The sequence below is a fragment of the Pollicipes pollicipes genome, unplaced genomic scaffold (genome assembly GCF_011947565.3).
Source record: "Pollicipes pollicipes isolate AB1234 unplaced genomic scaffold, Ppol_2.1 Scaffold_7261;HRSCAF=8764_pilon_pilon_pilon, whole genome shotgun sequence".
NCBI classification, from domain to species: Eukaryota; Metazoa; Arthropoda; class Thecostraca; order Pollicipedomorpha; family Pollicipedidae; genus Pollicipes; species Pollicipes pollicipes.
The window spans coordinates 10,158,962-10,177,347 of NW_023597054.1; the positions used below are offsets into that span (position 1 = coordinate 10,158,962).

General features: G+C 59.4%; 1 protein-coding gene across 1 annotated transcript; it reads left to right on the forward strand.

Annotated features, from left to right (window-relative positions):
* The first annotated feature begins 1,074 nt into the window (after positions 1-1,074).
* LOC119112950 (protein TANC2) lies at positions 1,075-16,967 on the forward strand. The gene is made up of 15 exons (XM_037237255.1): positions 1,075-1,108; positions 4,721-4,930; positions 5,490-5,624; positions 6,145-6,252; positions 7,325-7,582; positions 8,738-8,868; positions 9,224-9,503; positions 9,831-10,768; positions 11,145-11,210; positions 11,395-11,587; positions 12,007-12,188; positions 14,866-15,035; positions 15,690-15,885; positions 16,310-16,410; positions 16,826-16,967. Exons 3-15 carry the CDS (start codon positions 5,555-5,557, stop codon positions 16,965-16,967), a joined length of 2,835 nt encoding a protein of 944 aa, XP_037093150.1. The 5' UTR covers positions 1,075-1,108; positions 4,721-4,930; positions 5,490-5,554.
* Positions 16,968-18,386: the final 1,419 nt, after the last annotated feature.

Below are 18,386 nucleotides of genomic sequence, written 5' to 3' on the forward strand. Positions count from 1 at the left end.
CCGTGTCCGAGGCGCAACCCTGCCGTCCGGACGGCCGTCCTTGGCGCAACCTGCCGTTCGGGCGGCCGCGTCGAGGCGCAACCCTGCCGTCCGGACGGCCGTTGTCCTTGGCGCAACCCTGCCGCCGGGACGGCCGTGTCGAGAGCGCAACCCTGCCGTCCGGACGGGTCAGTCCTTGGCGCAACCCTGCTGTTCAGGCGGCCGTGTCCGAGGCGCAACCCTGCCGTCCGGACGGCCGTGTCCTTGGCGCAACCCTGCCGCCGGGACGGCCGTGTCCGAGGCGCAGCCCTGCGTTCGGGCGGCCGTGTCCGAGGCGCAGCCCTGCCGTTCGGGCGGCGTGTCCTTGGCGCAACCTGCCGTTCGGGCCTCTGCCCGGCACCTGGAAGCTCAGCCGGCAGGCCGGCAGTCGATGCGTGGTCGTGTGCGGTGTGGCGGCGGCGACCGGACGCTGCAGCGCGCGCGGGCCGGAGCCCGGTCTGCCGGCGGTGGGCCGGAGTCGGGCGTCCAGGCCGACCGCCGCCGCCCCGCGCTCTACTCCACAACCTGTCGGGGAACTGCGGCTGGAGCTGTGGTTAGCGCCTGCGGGGGCGGGTGCCTTGTAGGAGAAGGCGTCGCTGCTTCGTGGGGGGGATGATCACTGCTCAGAGGTGCGGGCCAGTCATGATGCGTGACCTGCTGAAGGCGGCTGATGGCCGCGCTGCTCCGGAATACGCCGGCCCCGCCGCGTCGTGGTGGGCCCGAGCGTTCGCTTTGCGGGGTGTGTTTTGCTCCGCCATGTTTCACGTGTCGGCGCCGTGTCGCCCGGGCCCCAGGGGACATGTTGGTGGCTGCCGCGTGCTTGTTTTGCGCATCACCTTAATTGTTCTCAGCATGCAGGCAGCAGCCGAGCCACGTTTGAAGCTGGCTGGTGTTTAAGCTGACTGACCCGGTCTGATCTGATCTGACTGAAGTGACCTGGCTTGGGCTGACCTGGTTCGCAGTGTACAACACGCCGCCATCCAGCCGCCGTGGGGTGGTTGCCAGTCCCAAGCTTCTCCGGCTGGCGGCGCGCCAAAACCGTAACACCGCTCCAATACGATCGGCGTGGACAGTCAACAGGCACTCTCAGGTAATGCGACACGACAGGTATAGCGAGAACCAATGTCTGATGGATTCAGGGAACCAAAGGTGTGAAATCCATCGAAACGGACATCGAAGTAATTCTTCGATGTCCGATGGGAACACTTGCGTATGGTTTATAAGTTGTGTTTATGAGGCGCACGAACTGCTCGGTGCTCTATCCCCCTTATGATCTACGCTTCGTGTTAAGAATACCTACGGCTGCCATGTCCCGGCCCCTACGCTCCCCACAGTTAGCAGCGCGGACTTCCAGTCTGTGATGCAACATGGTACGATGCACGTTCACCGCACCGCATCAGAAAGGGTCGCCCATGGCAGTGGCGTAGCCAAGGCGAGCTTAAGAAGCATGCCGCCCCCAGGATGTGACAAACAGGAGGAGAAGAAGACAACGAAGGTTCCAGCACGTTTTGGCGGTTTAAGACCTCATTAGGGCATCTAAATATCCACAGGCGGTCCCGAGGCAACAATATAGGATACTGAGCCTGCAAAGATCCGCCTGAATATAGAGGGGCTCTATAGCGACGAAGAGGCTCCCTTCGATACATGCCTGAGCCCCTGATAATGCGATTCGGCCACTTTGATCCAAGAGCCCCTGCTGATACCGATTCGGCCCGTTTGATACAAGAGCCCCTGATGATCCGATTTCGGCCCTTTGACACAAAGAGCCCCTGTGATGATCCGATTCGGCCCGTTTGATACAAGAGCCCCTGATGATCCGATTCGGCCACTTTGATACAAGAGCCCCTGATGATCCGATTCGGCCCTCTTTGATACAAGAGCCCTGGATGATCGATTCGGCCACTTTGATACAAGAGCCCCTGATGATCTGACTCGGCCCGTTTGATACAAGAGCCCCTGATGATCCGATTTGGCCCCTTCCTCGTTGAAATTCTAGCAACCCGATGGGCCTCCGTCACGTATTGTTTCACAATAATCAGTCGTGGCAACTCTTTCGAAGAGTTAGGCAAATTAAATTCATTTCACTTGGAGTCGCTCCCTTGCTTTCTAGTAAGGCAGATGAAGCTTATCATAATTAGTTGCTGACTTCACATCGTTTGCATTTGAGCCGTGCTTCAGTGTGGCAGTGACTGAGGGGTTCGTCATTTCTTTCGCGCAGCCCTCTGCCCGGAAAAACGCAACTGGTCGGGGACTACATGATAACTCGGCTCAGCTCGCTGAGGTCCATAGTGTGTGTGTGTGTGTGTCCATGTCCCACCAGCCTCGGCAGTGCTGTCCAAACCCGCTCACATGAGTGATGCTTCTTATTTTTTAGTCGTGACTGTGCCTGTTTTTGAGCTTGTGCATAACGATATTTAATGCTAAAAGGCAGCGAGCCCGTGATGAGGCTGGCGCGCACGGGAAGCAGCGAACGGGCGGTTAAAGGGATGTAGAGAAAGAAACATTGGAGATGATTGCGATGGAAGGGACCGCTCGGAAGGCACATCTACGCGACTGGCAGCCCCCCCGTTCAGCTTGCCGCCGGCCTTGCCGTCTGCCGCGTCCATGTCCAGTTGACACGCCCCGAGTCGCTCCAGCCTTGAGTCCCTGGCGCTCCATGAGTGCCTCGCCGCCCCGCCGCCGACCGGGGCGTGCCTGTGTACTGTGCAGCGCCCCCACCCCCCCCCCCCCCCCCCACACTCCCCCCCACCCCACCGGCAGGCCTGCCGTGGGTCCGCGCGGCAACAGCGGGCCGGAGCCGCGGAGCGTCACGCGACTAGAGTGCTCGTCACGTCACGTGACGGCATGTCGCTGGCGGCGCTGTCTGAGCCTGGCACTCCTGCTGGCAGCCCTCGCGCCTCCCGATGGATGCAGACCTTGTGCCGGGTGTGGGAGCAGATGCGAGGGCGTTGCCGCGCTGCGGATGCTGCTGCGGCGCGGATCGAGTGTGGCCGTGGGCGGCGGCCGAGCGCCGCCGACCGGCAGGTGATTTGGCGGACTCCGGTGATTCGCGGACTCCGGTGATCACCAGAGTCTGGTCGCTGGCGTATCGCCGGCTGCCTGCGCTGGGTGCTGGCACAGCACGAAGTCGCTCCCCATCGACCGTCTGTCGCCCTGCCCCTGCCGCTGCGAGACGCCATCCCCGGTAGCGGACGTTCTCCGGCCGGGCCGCGTTCCGAAGCTTCCTGAGAGCTCTTGCTCGGGCGCGGCCCGGCCGCAAGTGGCTCGGCAGGCCAAGTTTAGCCGCCACCGGCGCCCGTTATGCCGCCAATCTGTCGGAGGTGGGCCCGCTGTAAAGCCGGCAGCCAGCCGTATAAAGCCGGCGCTGATGGCCAAATTCGGCTGGTGAGCGGTGGCAGAGCTCCGGTGTCGCGCTCCTCACGCCCCCTCCCGCGCGACGCGATCACACCGCGAACACCGCCGACGCGTGCCCCCTGCCCCCGGCCCAATGGCGCGGGCGGCGCGGTCCGAACGTCGCTGGGCTGGCCTACGGCCGCGGTCTGGGGCCGGCTGACCTGCGCAGCTGCCCGGCTCGGTCGTCGGGGAGCGGGGACCGGGGACCGTCCCGAGCCGGTACCGAGACGGCCTGTGACGTCATGGGCGGCGCGGGGCCCGCCGGTCGGCCCCAGTTTGCATGATGCACGGCCTGTTGTCGATGCCCCGGGACAGGCGGCCGGCCGTATTCGGGCGCGCCGATGGTATCGGGGCCACGGCGCGCCGCACCGGCCGGCGCCCGCCGATCGTATCACCGGCTGGTCCCCCTGCCGCCGGCGCTCACCCTGGTCCGCGGCCGTGCGCCATGAGCGGAGGGGGCGCGGGCGGCCACCGTCCGCGCGCCGGAAGAGCGCCGCGGACGGCGTGTTCGGCGGGATGAGGTGGTGGTGCGCGCCACGCCGTCTTGGCACGCTGAACCCACCTGTTGGCAGACCTTACACCGGGTCACGTGGTGGGTAGGGGCAGTGGTGGGTCATGGAAGGGGGTGCTGTGTCTGGGTGTTGAATTAATGGATGGCTGTGGCGGTTGTTGCATTGATGAGTACATCTCCTTGTTTTTGACAGCCACACCACAAGTTTCATGTTTTGAGCTACCGGTGATGTCCAAATCCTCTACTGTACCCTAAACCGAAGTTTCAGTGAGCCTCGAAACCCTCATCGCCATCTAAGACCTCCTCATTCCCACGCAGTAGACGCATTAGGGCTGCTCCCGTTCGTCGCGTTGGAACTCTAACAATCCACACTTGATTGACGCTGCAAATTTGTGTGGCATGCAGTTGATTTCTGCCGTCTGTTCTCATATTGAAATGCTCTAGTAGAATAAGTTGCTGTCTCCATTTACCATGTCACTGATACATTTCTCATCTCTATTGCATTCGAGATTTATTCGTCAGAACAGAACCTGAGCTTTCTAAATTCACTTGATATCAGTTGAAGGCTTGAACAAATGATCTCATGTGTCTTCCTGCATCCCACTTTGCATAGCTCTCTGCATCGCACGCCATCTTGCATAGTAATATGGTGGGGGACGGGGCGAAGAGTAAAGCTGCCGATCTGCGAACCTGCTAGGCCAGTACCGGCGCTGTTCCCTGCGGCGTTCGACCCCGTCTATCTCAGGTGCGGCTGACGACACGTGCCGCCGCCGCCGCTGACCGGCCCCCGTCCCTCAGACACGGACGAGGAGGGCGGCCGGCCGGAGGATAGCGCGCTGTACGCGCGGCTGGGTCTGCTGCTCGGTTCGGGCGCCGAACCGCGCTCCCCGGGCTCGGAGCGCTCGCGCTCCAGTCGCTCGGGCGCCAGCTCGGGCCGCGACTCGCACGCTTCACTGGCGCACCTCGACGCCAAGTCGGCCAACACCAGCCCCGTCTCGACACTCACCGGTGAGGCGACCAGGCACGGGGTCAGAGGGGTGCCTGCCGGCGGGAAGCACAGGACGAGATGGTTGGGTGGGCAGGATGTGGTTAAACCGAGGGTGAGGAAGGCAAAACAAGATCGGCAGGTGAGGGGATGTAGGAGTACGGACAGATTAAAAGGACCGGGGATATGAATGGGCCCGACACTGTCGTGACGCATCCTGCTAGATCGCTGTGCCGATGGGAAAACCTCGAAGCAGTGCGGAGACTACTCTTCAGACAAGTGACATGTGATAGACGGCTGGCCTGGGCTCGCTGGGGAACAGCGTGCAAGACCGACTCGCTGGTACCGTCTGCACTGAAATCGCAATAAAGTAATACAGACACTTTGTTTCAATTCGCCGCTGTCGGCCAACCGGCCGGTAATTGATACTGAGTCGCCAAATCTGCTGGGCACGAAACGCTCGCCATCCTTGCTGGCCTGGAGGAGCGTAGGGTTTCCTGTGTCACGAGGTCACTTCACCACGCTACAAATATGTGTGTTACGTTGTCGGCCATGTGCCTCAACGCGTGGTGCTGCTTGCAGGTTCGAGTGAGTCTGAGCTGGCGCACCTGCGCTCGGAGCGGAGACACGACAGCTTCGGCTCGCTGATGTCCATGTCGCTGAGTGGCTCCACCACCTCTGCCAGCCCGCTCATCACAGCTCGGCGCAACTCGATCGGTGAGCGAGTGTCCTGCCCTGCGCTGCGCATGCGCCCTGACCTGGTCGCCACCGTCCGCGAGCACCGCCTCGGACGCTGCCGGTCGACCCGCCGGCGGAGCGGCCGTTGCTTGAGCCGGGCGTAGAACGGGTGCGGCCTATTTATTTACGGCCGGCCGGTATCGCGTCTGTGATCGGCGTCCGTCCGCTCAATCAGCGGTGCACGTGAGCTACGGCCACGCCGCCACGGGTGGACGCGCCTCGCCGGCGGCGCCGGCCGGCCGGCTGCCGGCGCCGCTTACATGCACGGCCGCGGCGACCCGGCGGCAGCCCGCAGGGTGGCGCGGTTTTGACGTGGTCTGGTGCGGGAGGCCGCCCAGTGTGCTGCCGTTGCCGTGTGTCGCCTGCCATGCACGTCGCAATTGCCGTGGTCCACGGACGTGTGTCCGGTTTTGCACGCTCGGCGGCGTGGTGCGCCGCCGCCGCCCGCTGCGCCGCACTCTGTTGGCCTGCTCTGTAGCCTGCTGTTCCGCGGCGCCAGGTGGCCACGGAGCTGTCGACGAGCCGGGCGCGTTCCGCAGTCCTCGCGGCCAGCCGGGCAGGAGGTCGGCCCGCTGTCTTCGGGTCACGCCGCCCGCCGAAGCCAAAGGTGCGGCCATCCCCCGTCTGGCGGTGTCAGTGAGCCGCTGGGTGTGGCTGAGTACAGCGCACCGCTGTGCTCGGCGTGTGGATAGATGGAGGGACGGAGCGGAACTGTCTCGGGGATGTGCGTGGTTGTGGTTGGTGACGGAAGGAGAATACAGATTAGCTTTTGTGGTGGGGGTAACAAAGATAATACTAGCCGCACATGTACTGATGTAACGCACTCAGTTATTGGACCATACGACCATATAGCCTAGCAGGCACAACCAAAGAAATAATAAATGTCTAAAAAGGTGCGGACGTCATGATGTGCTATGCATACATAAACCGATTACATTAAATCCCGCCTGAGGAGTGCTGCAAGAAATAGGTAGGGCCGTAGTACACGGAAGCTGGGCACAGTACGGCCCCCGAGACGCCCACTGAGTAAGGCGGTAGCGTGTCTGCACTCTTATAATCCGCCGCGAGTCTGGAAGACTGCATTTTTCCACCTCATCATCCAGTGAGCTGTCTGGTCCATCATATGCCGTGCCCAAAACGAGCCTCTTCCACATTCAAGCCATTATCCCGGATGTCTGTAAAAACCCTTAGCCCTTTCCTTTCACCACTTTTCATCCGTTCCTTCGTTCCGGTACTCCTTTAATTTTCCTCTACCTCCCCATGGCCTTCATCCGCCCTATATCTGTCGTGCGACAGTCATCCTCCTGTCCCCTTTAATGTGGCTCACACGCCGTCGTCCTCTCTGTGGTCCACCCTTATCGTATCCCTTTTGTGTGTCCTTGCATTACATTACATTGAGCTTACTCCGTTAAGGCGGGATCTCCGCCGTACCCAGTGGCGTGCAGAAATCAACCGATCAGTGCCCTACTCGGCTTCCTCTGACGTGGTCCCTCCCTCCTCCGCAGTTTGCCCCTCGCCGTCCTTCCCTGCCTCCCCCCCCCCCCCCTCTTTGATACGACCTTCTTTCGGCAGAGCGCTTCTCATCATCCCACCCCCGCCTCCTCTGACGCGACCTTCCCCCCGCAGCCCGCCTCTCGTCGTTCCTCCCACGCCTCCCCTGACGCGACCCTCCCCCGCAGCGCGCGTCTCGCCGTTCCGGCCGGCGCCTCTCAGTCTGAAGCCGCTGTTCTTCGAGGTGCCGCAGCAGGAGCAGGACCCGCTGTTCGTAGGCCGTCGCTGGCTGTTCGCCGAACTGAGTCGGGTGCTGCTCGGCTCGCCCAGCCGCGGCTGCGTTCTCGCCGGCAGCGTCGGCACCGGCAAGACGGCCGCCCTCCTCCAGCTGGTCGACTACAGCTGCTTCGGCCGCCGCGCCGCTCGGGAGGACGCCCTCTACCAGGGTGAGTGACGCCTTCGGAGGTGGTTTTGCACAGAGGCAGACGAGGCAGACGGCGGTCCAGAACCCGGTACAAAGCTGATCCGTTAAACTTTTAGGTTGAAAAACGTGATGGACGCGATGACTTAAGAGAGCATCCGAAAAAAAATGAGGCGAGTGTATGAAGAGGCCCTGTAGCGAGCATGATCTCTCGAAAGTGCAAGGCACCTGACGTACTCGTAGGCAGTTTACTGTTGAGGTGAAACTGAGAATGAACGTGTTACGATGACTGCTGTCAAGGCGAGGCCTAGCAGAATTTGGCTGGGAGCTCCCTACCAGGACGGCTTTGATTTTATGGTGCCGAGTCGTGCCAAGCTGATTGGTGCGGTGCATACCATTCGTGATCTAAGTTTCCTTCGCTCACGTTTAGCGGTGGTAATGCCACTGTGATGAATTGCCTAACCTTTCGGAAGCTTAGCCATAGTGAAAAAACAAAACAGCTCTTATGCCTCAAGCAGTAGGTAATAATGCAGCCGTTGTGCAACGAGCACGAGCAAGCATGAAGTGCTGCACTGGCCAAATGACATCGGAGCGAGGTCCGCGCTTAATCCCTGATAAAACCAGCTCATAGCACGTTGTTGTTGTCTCATTTGTCTTAATCACAAATATCAATGGATGCTTGATTTGATTCGCAGAACGTGATGACTGGGCTCTTACAGTTGAACCGTCTTATGCTTCTACGTGCTATTTTCCAGTGCCAGTTGCACTGCCTTTGTAGGACCATTTTCGGCGAGATAAGCAATGATCATGCATTTGCAGCTTCAAAGGTGGATTGTTCTTTTCCCTCGACGTTGAGTATAAGCCCATTTCTTCTATCCGCCTGCTTCTCAAGCTTGTCGGGTCGTAAGCTGTACGCCTTTGGCTCGTGCTGTAAGCTGTACGCCTTTGGCTCGGTCCGACGCCACGAACTCGCCGGCGATGCACCTGGCTTATTTCTCAGCGTATCGCATCCTTCTTTACTTCTTGTTTCCCTCCACCGAGGTCGCCTGGCCGTTGAGGTCAGCCGGTAGGTTACACATACCAGCGACCGATGCCGTGTGACCGTGTCACCAGCCCTCGACCCCGGCGCTCCGAGGTCGAGCCGCCTCCGGCACTGACCTGGACCGTGCCCGTCCAACAGACGCATTCTCGGGCGGCCCCGGCCGGCCCCGAGCCGTCGTTGGCGGCGGCGGTCTCTTCTCTAGCGTCTGCGCGGTGCCGGAGGAGCTGCGCGGTCTCGGCAGCCGCGTGGTGGCATACCACTTCTGTCAGGTTAGCAGTGACTTGCGGTTTGCATATTAATTGTTGTCTCGACCTCGGCACACGTTACTGTGCGGTGGTATTAAACGTTTGGATTATTAGTTTGATGTTCAACAGCAAAAGTAGCCGTCCTTGAGATGGGTCCGGAGCATTCACCCGCTGGAAAGTTTTTCCAACATTACCAGTGCTGGCCCGCAGAGCGTATGCGTTGCATCGAATCCGTCCTGAAAATTGATCGATGTAAAACATATGCACGCTCCCATCGTGCTTCCACGACCGGCTGGTGTGTTGCGAGCGAACGGAGCCGCACAGAGAGCCGCCCCTTTCTGCCTTGTCCGCCAGTCCCTCACTCCACCTCTCCCCGCAGGCGGACAACAGCGCCACCTGTCTGGTGCCCGATTTCGTGCACTCGGTGGCGGCGCAGCTGTGCCAGGCGCCGCAGCTGACCGCCTACCGGGAGCACGTGCAGCGCTCGCCGGCACTGCAGGCGGCGCTGGCGCTGCGCTCGTGCGTCAGCGACCCGTCGGCGGCGCTGTCGCGCGGCGTGCTGGAGCCGCTGCAGCTGCTGCGCCGCACCGGCCAGCTCACGGGCGAGACATGTCTGGTGGTGCTGGACGCCCTCGGAGAGGCCGAGTACCATAAGCCAGGTGGGTCTGGAGCCGGGGCGCGCAGGCAGCGGGGACTCGACTGTTCTTGGTCGGTGCTTATGTCGGCGGGATGCGCCAGTGCTGAATTAACAACACGTGCTGTATTTCATATTTAGTTTAGTAATAAGCACTGGCGAGGACGGCTCTAGTTACGAGCAGATGACTTTTTGTACACTTTATTTAATGCGCAGAAGTTGGCCAGAAGTCAGGCGTTTGTTCCTTGGCAGCTAAGAGCTCGGACACACAATACATGTACGGGCCTTCAAGCGGTGACCTGGGAGGCGTGGCTCGCCGTGGCGCACTCTGACTCGGCCTGTTTGCCCGCAGAGTACGGCGACAACCTGGCAGCTTTCCTGGCGCGCCACCTGATGATGTTCCCGTCGTGGCTGAAGATGGTAGTGACGGTGCGCTCCCAGATGCAGGGCATCGCCAGCCTGCTGCCGTTCCACAAGCTGAACCTGGACCGACTGCGCGACACAGACGAGCTGCAGAAGGACCTGGCCGACTACATCGCCTTCCGCATCAACAACTCGCCCTCCATCACCAGCAGCATCCAGGTGACGGGCGCCAAGGTGGAGGGCAGCAGCCAGTCCCGCTTCATCGCCCACCTGGCCGAGCTGTCGCGCGGTTCCTTTCTCTTCATCAAGCTGACGCTTGACCTGATCGAGCGCGGCCACCTGGTGATGAAGTCCTCCAGTTTCAAGGTCCTGCCGGTGAGCCTCAACGAGATCTTCCTGCTTAACTTCAACCTCAAGTTCCCGACGCAGCGGTCCTACGAACAGGTGCAGCCCATCCTCACAAGCTGCTTGGCCAGCCTCTGTCCGATGAACGCCTACGAGATCTATCACTCGGTGAATGCCAGCTGCACGCAGACGGCCCTTGGCTGGGACGAGTTCCTGCGCCGCTTCAAGACGCTCTCGGGCTTCCTGGCGCGCCGCATGGACGACACGTACATGCTCTTTCACCCGTCGTTCCGTGAGTGGCTGACGCGTCGTGAGGACAACGAGAGCCACAAGTTCCTGCTGGACGTGCGCGTGGGCCACGCCAACATCGCGCTGCGCATGAGCCGGCTGGAGGCGCCGCTCGACGCGCAGAAGACGCTCGAGCTGGGCCACCACGTGCTGAAGGCGCACCTCTACAAGAACTCGCGCGAGCTGCCGGTGCCACCGCGCGACCTGCAGGCGCTCTGGGTGGCCGCGGCGTCGGCCGACCTCTCCGCCGCGCTTGTCGCCGACCGCAACGCGCACAGCCCCCAACGTCAAGGTGTCGAACCTGCTGCTGCTGGCCGGCGCCTCCCCGGACGCGTCCTCGCCGCAGCGGGACGGTACGCCGCTTCTCGGCTTGTGTGCCGCCGAGGGATTCGACGAGATGCTGCAGCTGCTGCTGAAGTTCGGCGCGGCGCCAGACGCGGCCAACGCGCGCGGCGCCACGCCGCTGATGCTGGCGGCCGCCGGCGGGCACGCCTGCGCCGTGCAGACGCTGCTGCAGTGCGGCGCCAGCGTTGGCCTGCGCGACGCCGGCCGCCGCTGCGCGCTCGTGCATGCGGCCGTGCACGGCCACCTCAGCGTGGTGGAGTACCTGCTCTGGTGTGACTGGGCGGCCGCCGGCGACCGGCTGACCATGGCCGAGGCGGCGCAGCAGGCGCTGGTGGCGGCCGCGGGCAACGGCCATCTGCAGATCGCCGAGTACCTGCTCGACATGGAGGAGGTCCGTAGAACGCGATAACTTATTTATTTCATCGTGTTTCTCAGACTCAGTGTCTTTGCATGTCTTATTGAAGGCGTTTATTCACAGCTATTGTATTTCGTCAGTTGCAGTTGCTTTCTCGCTGCTTGTTTCTTCATCCGTGACAGATTTTCTCTGAACCTCAACCCTGTTTTGCGTTCACCAGGTGGCAGTGAACGCGTGCGACATCCTGCACGGCGAGACGCCGCTGACGATGGCGGCCGCTGCCGGCCACAAGCCGCTGGTTGAGATGCTGCTGCGCCGCGGCGCCACCGTCGCCGCCGCCAACTCGAAGGGGGCTCCGCCGCTGCTGGGCGCCGTGCGGGAGGGCCACTGGGACATCTGCGTGGTGCTGCTGGGCCAGGGGGCGCAGCTGGAGCAGCCGGACGACGCCGGCCGCACGCCGCTCATCGTGGCGGCTAGCGAGGGGCATATGGGCGTGCTCGACCTGCTGATCAGCAAAGGTGTGTGACACTGTCCGCGGGTAATGTGAATGTTCCAGTATGTTTTACCGTGTTCAAAAAGCATGGAAATCTCTGCAGCTGCTCTGATTTGTATGTCTCACAACAAGGCTGCTGAAAAACGCGTTTAAGCGATCAGGTTACATCGTAGAAAGGCAGGCATATTGATCGGTAACGGAACTGCTACACTGCACTGCATTCACGTCGTCGCGCGAATCTGTCGGCGGCGTCGGCCCACCATCTCGCCACCTGGGCGTCAGAGGTGGACGTGTGAGCTGCGCCGGCGCTGCTGGCTGACCAGACGCCTCGCTGCGCAGGTGCCTCGCTGGGCCGGGTGGACCGCGAAGGCCTGGCGGCGCTCTCCTGGGCGTGCCTGAAGGGACAGGCGCGCGTGGTGCGTACCCTGCTGGACGCCGGCGCCGACCTGCAGCACACGGACAGCGCCGGGCGCACGCCGCTCGACCTGGCTGCCTTCTACGGCGACGCAGACGTCGTGTCGGTAGGTGATGGGGCGGGCACGGTCCGGCAGAGACACGCAGGTGTGGTGTGCCGCCAGAGACCGAGCTGGAGTGAACGGTCCGACAGAGACACGCTGGTGTGGTGTGCCGCCAGAGACCGAGCTAGGGTGAAGGCGAAACGGCTTTAGCCCCCCGTTTCCAGCATTCGTTTCTGTTATTTGTCCGTCACCCTTTCTTGTTCTATGCCGTAAACTTTCCCTGTTTTATGTCCAGGCTTGGAAACATGCAGACATGGAAGTACAATTACAGGTATGTCTGGCATTTATTCGTATGTTTGTATTGTATTCATGTATATTGTTTGTGTTCTGATTATATCGTTATTTCAGCACATATATTACTGTCATTATTTAGGTAAAGGGAGACAAATAACGGAAATGCTAGAAAGACTGGCGTTGAAAGCCTCGCATGTAGAAGCAACAACTTAAGCTTTGCGGTAGTCTAGAGGCCACGTAAGTTTTAAGTGGATTTGGGAGGAACATTATGCATCTACAGTAGAAATAGCCTTCTTCCTCGTAGGAAAACCAGTCAAATGATATCTAACCACTGCGCGTCTGGGAAACCAGAGGTACGGGGTTCGATTCCCCGCGGTTCCCGCCCTTCCTGCCAGGGTGAGAAGCAGGCGATGCCATATAGCCTCAGCAGCTGAGTGCGTCGTAAAGCCCCAATGACACACACACGCACACACACACACACACACACACACACACACACACACACACACACACACACACACACACACACACACACACACAGCACGACACGCCACGCACAACGCACGCAGCAGCACAGCACACACACACCAGCACGCACGCACACGCACGCACGCACGCACGCACGCACGCACGCACGCACGCACGCACGCACGCACACTTTCAGGTGCAAGCCACTTGAAACCAAGACGTGCATAGATCATCCGTGTAAGGTAGTATTAACAATCTATCGTTCGAGCGATGCGTCCCCCGCCTCCCACCACCTATCCCCCTACGCGCTCTAGACTTGTGTTACTTGTTCCAACAATCTACCTAAAGTACCGCAGATATCCATCGCTAAAGGCAAATTCCATATCTGGCTGTCCATCTTGCTTTCTTTTTCACTCCTGGGTGAATTGTTTAGAGCCATATGAAGTATGTTACGAATCATGTTATGCTTAGTAAAAGCTAGATGTGCAGATTCATGGCGAGAATCATACCGGGGTTGGTGGGCTTGATAAAGAGCTTCGTTCTTAACGTTGTTCGGTTGTTCCTGCTATCTACCACCATGAGTATTTAAAAAATTGGACTTCCTTTCTGTTTCTTGTACGTCCCATCGTAAAGGCTAAGTTTAGATGCTGGTTGTTCATGAACTTTAAAAAGTTATCCAAGGGCACGCTCTTCGTGCGTCCATACTCCAGCATACTGATCGATGTATCTAGTTAAGAAAGTTGGTTTTAATGGGCTGGCGGGCAGGGCCTTCGTTTCAAATTGGTCTAAAAGCATTATCGCCAGAGAAGCGCAGGGGTTTCCCCATGGCTATGCCCAATATCTGTCGATAGTAGTCATCTCCGAACGAGAAAACATTGTCCTGGAGAAAGTGTTCTGAAAGACTACAGATATCCTCTTTCAATAGACTGGAAGCATCAATTTCATGGAATTGTTCGTCAACCTTAGCTTTCACCGCAGCGAAAGTCTCATTGATTGGAACATTGCCACATCAATTGACAACATATCTATACTGGAGAAAATGCTGCCCTCTGGTAACCCTTCTGAATGTAGATGGTCGGAAGCCTTTTTTAGGATAGTCTCTGGTGTCCCACAGATGAGTTGGAGCAAACCTAGCAAGTTGGTTGAGCGTTTTCTCTAAAGGAGACGATTTTTTCTTAGCACCACCGTACGCACACATGACGGATCTTTGAGGCTTTATGGTGGACCTCTCTATTCTCCTATTTTTCTGCGAGGGATGGAGCTATTAATATTGCCCTATTTAGTCTAGAAGTCATTTCAACTTAATTCAATTTTAGAACCATTCCACTTTCGTTCAGCGTGCCGAGATCCACACACAACTCTTAGATCTATGGACGCGGTTGGTTTCCTGAGCGTGGGCCATTTTGGACATGCCCACCATCGTTCTGTTTCCTCTTTCGCCGCACGCCAGCCGGCCATTTCCGGCGTTGAAATGGCCGGCGCGCGTTGCGGCCGTTTCGGCCGGCTGCGGTCGATATTGGGCGGGCTCCGGTCCATCACGGCCGTTGGCCACGGCGGGCCGAGGTCCGCGCCCGTCACGACACGGGGACGTCAGCGTCCCCGCCCGGGCCCGCTTCGACCCCGGGTCACGCACTAACGATCACGCATAGCTAGCCGTAACCGCACCGGCCAGGAGTCACGGGAGTGCTCAGTAGCTGGGCGCAGGGTCCAGTGATGTCACACAGTTACACGGCTTGCCAATCGGTAGCTAACAATGCGCTGTGCGACATCACAGCAACGTCCAGTGATGTACATAGTCGCGACTGTCGGACCGAAACCTCGTGCGTCGCGCTGCGTCGCACGGACGTCAAGTGACGTCACACCATCACATGGCTCGCGTATGGAAAACACTATGTTTATCGTCTGACGTCACACCATTTTACGGCGTGCGAGTGGCAGGTGTCGTGTCTGCGGAGTGACTGTATGGCCACGTCCGCAGCTGCTGCTGGACCGCGGCGCGGTAGTGGAGCACGTGGACCTGAAGGGCATGCGGCCGCTGGACCGCGCCATCGGCTGCGGTCACGTGCAGGTGGTGCAGTGTTTCCTGAGGAAGGGCGCCAAGCTGGGCGCTACCACCTGGGCCATGGCCGACGGCAAGCTGGACATCATGTGAGTGTGGTGCCGCCCCGGCGCTGAGAGCGATGAGACTGCGGGGATGTCCGCAGACGCCGCAGTGCCAGCGGGGGAGGAGATTGAACGTCGTCAGGGTATGAACTGCGTGCGTTTTGAGCGGAATGTTGGACTCAGTGGGAGCTTAATGCTTAATATTATCTGTCCGGTAAGTAATTTGTATGTTCACATATAGATGCATATATATATATATATATATATATATATATATATATATATATATATAAATGCATCAGGCATGCTACGCTTCGTTGATTTCTGGGTTATTTGTGATTTGGCTTTTGTCGGACTCGGTTTTCGTGTTGCGTTATTTGTTCTGCTCGTTGCCGGTGTACTACTCGGACAGCTCGATGCTCCAATAAGTGTGCTCGATGCTCCAATAGGTCCAATATGTGTGCTAGGAAACGCTTGCATCAGAACCCGAGGCTACTGAATTGAAGATCACGTGCATGCACCATGTTACTCTCCAGAACACTTTAATGTCCCCGCGGCGGAAACCAAGGATCACTTGGTACCAGAATGCCGTGCGCGTGCCAGATGGCTTCGTCGATATCCTTTTAGTGAGCTCACGCAGGGCACCGTCAGTCATGCCGCTGTCGCCTTCAGCGTGATTGAATGCACCGCCGTCACCAGGTTCACCTTGTTGAACAAGCTGAACGATGACGGCATGACGCTGTACAAGAAGTGCCGCATGCAGGAGGCAGACCATCGCTTTACCTACGCGCTGAAGAAGTTCCCCGAAGGCAAGCTGCGTGAACACGAGGAGCTGTTCCGCCGGCTGCACGTCAATCTGCTACTGAACCTGTCGCGCTGCAAGCGGAAACTCGGCGTAAGTGCGCGCTGGTCGATGGCGCCCGTGTTTGTTCCGCACGGCGGCCCACGGCTCTCGCCGGCCAGCTTCTCCTTGTGTTTGTTCCGGGATGAGGGATAACGACACTGGTGTCGGTTTCCCCAAAGAAGCCAAACATAAACTGCGTTGACGTGTTGTCAGTTTCAGAAGAAGTAAGGCTTGTAGAAGTAAGGTTTGCATACAATTTAGTTAACACGTTTCGCGCAACGAATTGCGCCATCGTCCTAAGTGACCGTTTGGCAACCTCCATAGTGGATTTACGACGAATGACCGGAGCACAGCGTCGCGGGGCACACACGTGTGGTCCGGGCTGCACACATGACTGCACATGTGCCGTGGAGACCGGTGTTGCCGGCACCTGTGCACCGCATGGAGCTGATGTTGGTCGCCTGACCATCCGCAGGAGCACGCCAAGTCCGCCGAGCTTGCTACCCTGGCCATGAACGTGCGACCGGAGGCGTTTGAGCCCTACTTCTTCCGGGCGAAAGCCAAGCACTCGCAGAAGTGAGTCTTCGCCGCACGAACGAGTCGATGAAGGAGTTCATTTTACACTTTGTATCGCGTCTGCAGTGTGGGGATTCTAGTCGTGCAAAATGCCTGTCTCACTCAAAAATGAATGGTAGTCCATTTGGCCTAGATTTCGTATCCTGCGAAAGAGGCTTTATGTCGTTTCCAACAGGCGTCAGGTGGCAAGTAATAAGGTTTGTTCACGACGTATGTTTAACACCGGATAGACGCCACAGGTCTTCGCGTGGCGCTGAGCAGCCCAGGCAAAACCCGCATCTGCGGCTCTCCAGCCACGGATCCCCCACGACGCGTCGCGAATCGAGCCCGGGCCCTGCGCCTGTGCAGCGCGGCGGACCGCTGACGCCCGTCCTCCGGCGCGCAGGGAGCTGGACGCGGCGCTGGCGGACCTCAGCGAGGCCCTGCGGCTGGCGCCCAACAACCGCGAGGTGCGCCGCACATTACTGCAGGTGCGCGAGCAGATCCAGCACCCGGAGCTGGTGCCGCGCCCCCACCTGCTCGCCTCCATGGACCCGCTCGTCATGTCCCAAGGCTGAGCGCGCCCGGCGCCGCCGCCGCCGCCGCCGCCGAGAACTCATGACGTCACTGCGCGCCGCTGCCCGCCCTGTGCCAAAGACGGGGAATGCGAGGAAATCAAAAGAAGGATTCCAGATAACTGCATTTATCTGCGCGAGTTCTTGTTGACGTGGCAGCTCAGAGGATTTGTCCCGCATTTTACCACATGACGGCTTCGCGTTGGTGCCCAGCATGTGTTTGTGAGTTACATAAGGACGCATGACGCGGACGTGGCGCCAAAGGTTTGACGGCGTCCTGATTTTATAGGATTAAGTCTTGTTACGTTCGGAAGTGCTTGGTCGTCCTTAATGCCGCTTTTTAGTGTGCTAGTGCGTATGTTCGATGCCCACTGCTGTCAGTGAGTCGCTGCCGGTCGCAGCGGCGAATCGCATCGCGTGATAACTGTCCATCTCCAGAAATTCCGTGACAAAGTTCCTACGATAACTTCTGACACACTCCATCTGAATGTCCCGCGCTCTCCCTGGTGATATTTAGCCCCCACGCGTTGCCGGCTCCCGATGGGCCCTAGGCCGCCGCCGCCGTGTCGCGTGTAACGTGTGTCCGCTTTCCGAGTGCTCTAACGCTAACCGGCCGCGGACGGGGTGTCTCGAGCCGACCGTGGCCGGCCGTGTGACGCTGCCGATCACCTGTGTACGGGCCAGACCGGAGTCGGGTCGGCCGCTGCGGGTGAGGCCGCCCGGAGGCGCCACGTGAACAGCTGCTCGGACGCGGCCCGCGCAGCTCCTGACCGCGAGGCCGGGTGTTGGAAGACAGCTGGCGAGCCGTGACGTCACCGGCCCCGGCGGTGCCGGCGCCCCCTGTGACCCAGTGCCCGCTACGGACTGCAGCAGCCCGCGCCCCGACCGCACACCGCTGTGACGGGCAGGTGACGAGGCAGGACCGTGCCTGTTGTTCTCCGTAGGGCGGTTCCGATGTACGCCATCAATAAACGCTAGAGAGCTATTGGATGACGTTTGCGGCATTGCTGTGGCGCTGTGAGAAGGTGAGGGGAGAGTTGGACACGTTACAGGGGCTGACAGCGTATGCCGGAGTTAGGCAAGGCATCCAGCCAAGCGCGGTGTTTCAGCTGATCGGAGAACTCACGCAGTTAGGAATAACACATGCACAGACAACAGAAGCGCAGGGGTGGCAGCCTCCGTCACGAATTTGAGCCATTTTTGCACGAACGCACTGCCTCTCAAGTACCCGCATAATCATCAAGTGGTTTCGGAATGCAATGACAAAGCTTAGAGTCGCACATAGCCGTTACCGCGCTTATTGCATGAAAGACTGGTGGCAAAGTTGAAACGGCAGCCATTGTGCGAGCTGTCTTTTGACACCAGTTCAACGTGAGTTCCGCTGTACCGGCCACTACCCACTGCGGTGCAGAGACATTAGTG

Bases quoted from the DNA above. Each gene is read 5' to 3' on its own strand.
- LOC119112950 (XM_037237255.1), top strand. From the start codon at position 5,555: ATGTCCATGTCGCTGAGTGGCTCCACCACCTCTGCCAGCCCGCTCATC. The intron at 7,583-8,737 runs GTGAGTGACGCC...CCCGTCCAACAG, and splicing joins GGAGGACGCCCTCTACCAGG to ACGCATTCTCGGGCGGCCCC. The intron at 9,504-9,830 runs GTGGGTCTGGAG...GTTTGCCCGCAG, and splicing joins GGCCGAGTACCATAAGCCAG to AGTACGGCGACAACCTGGCA.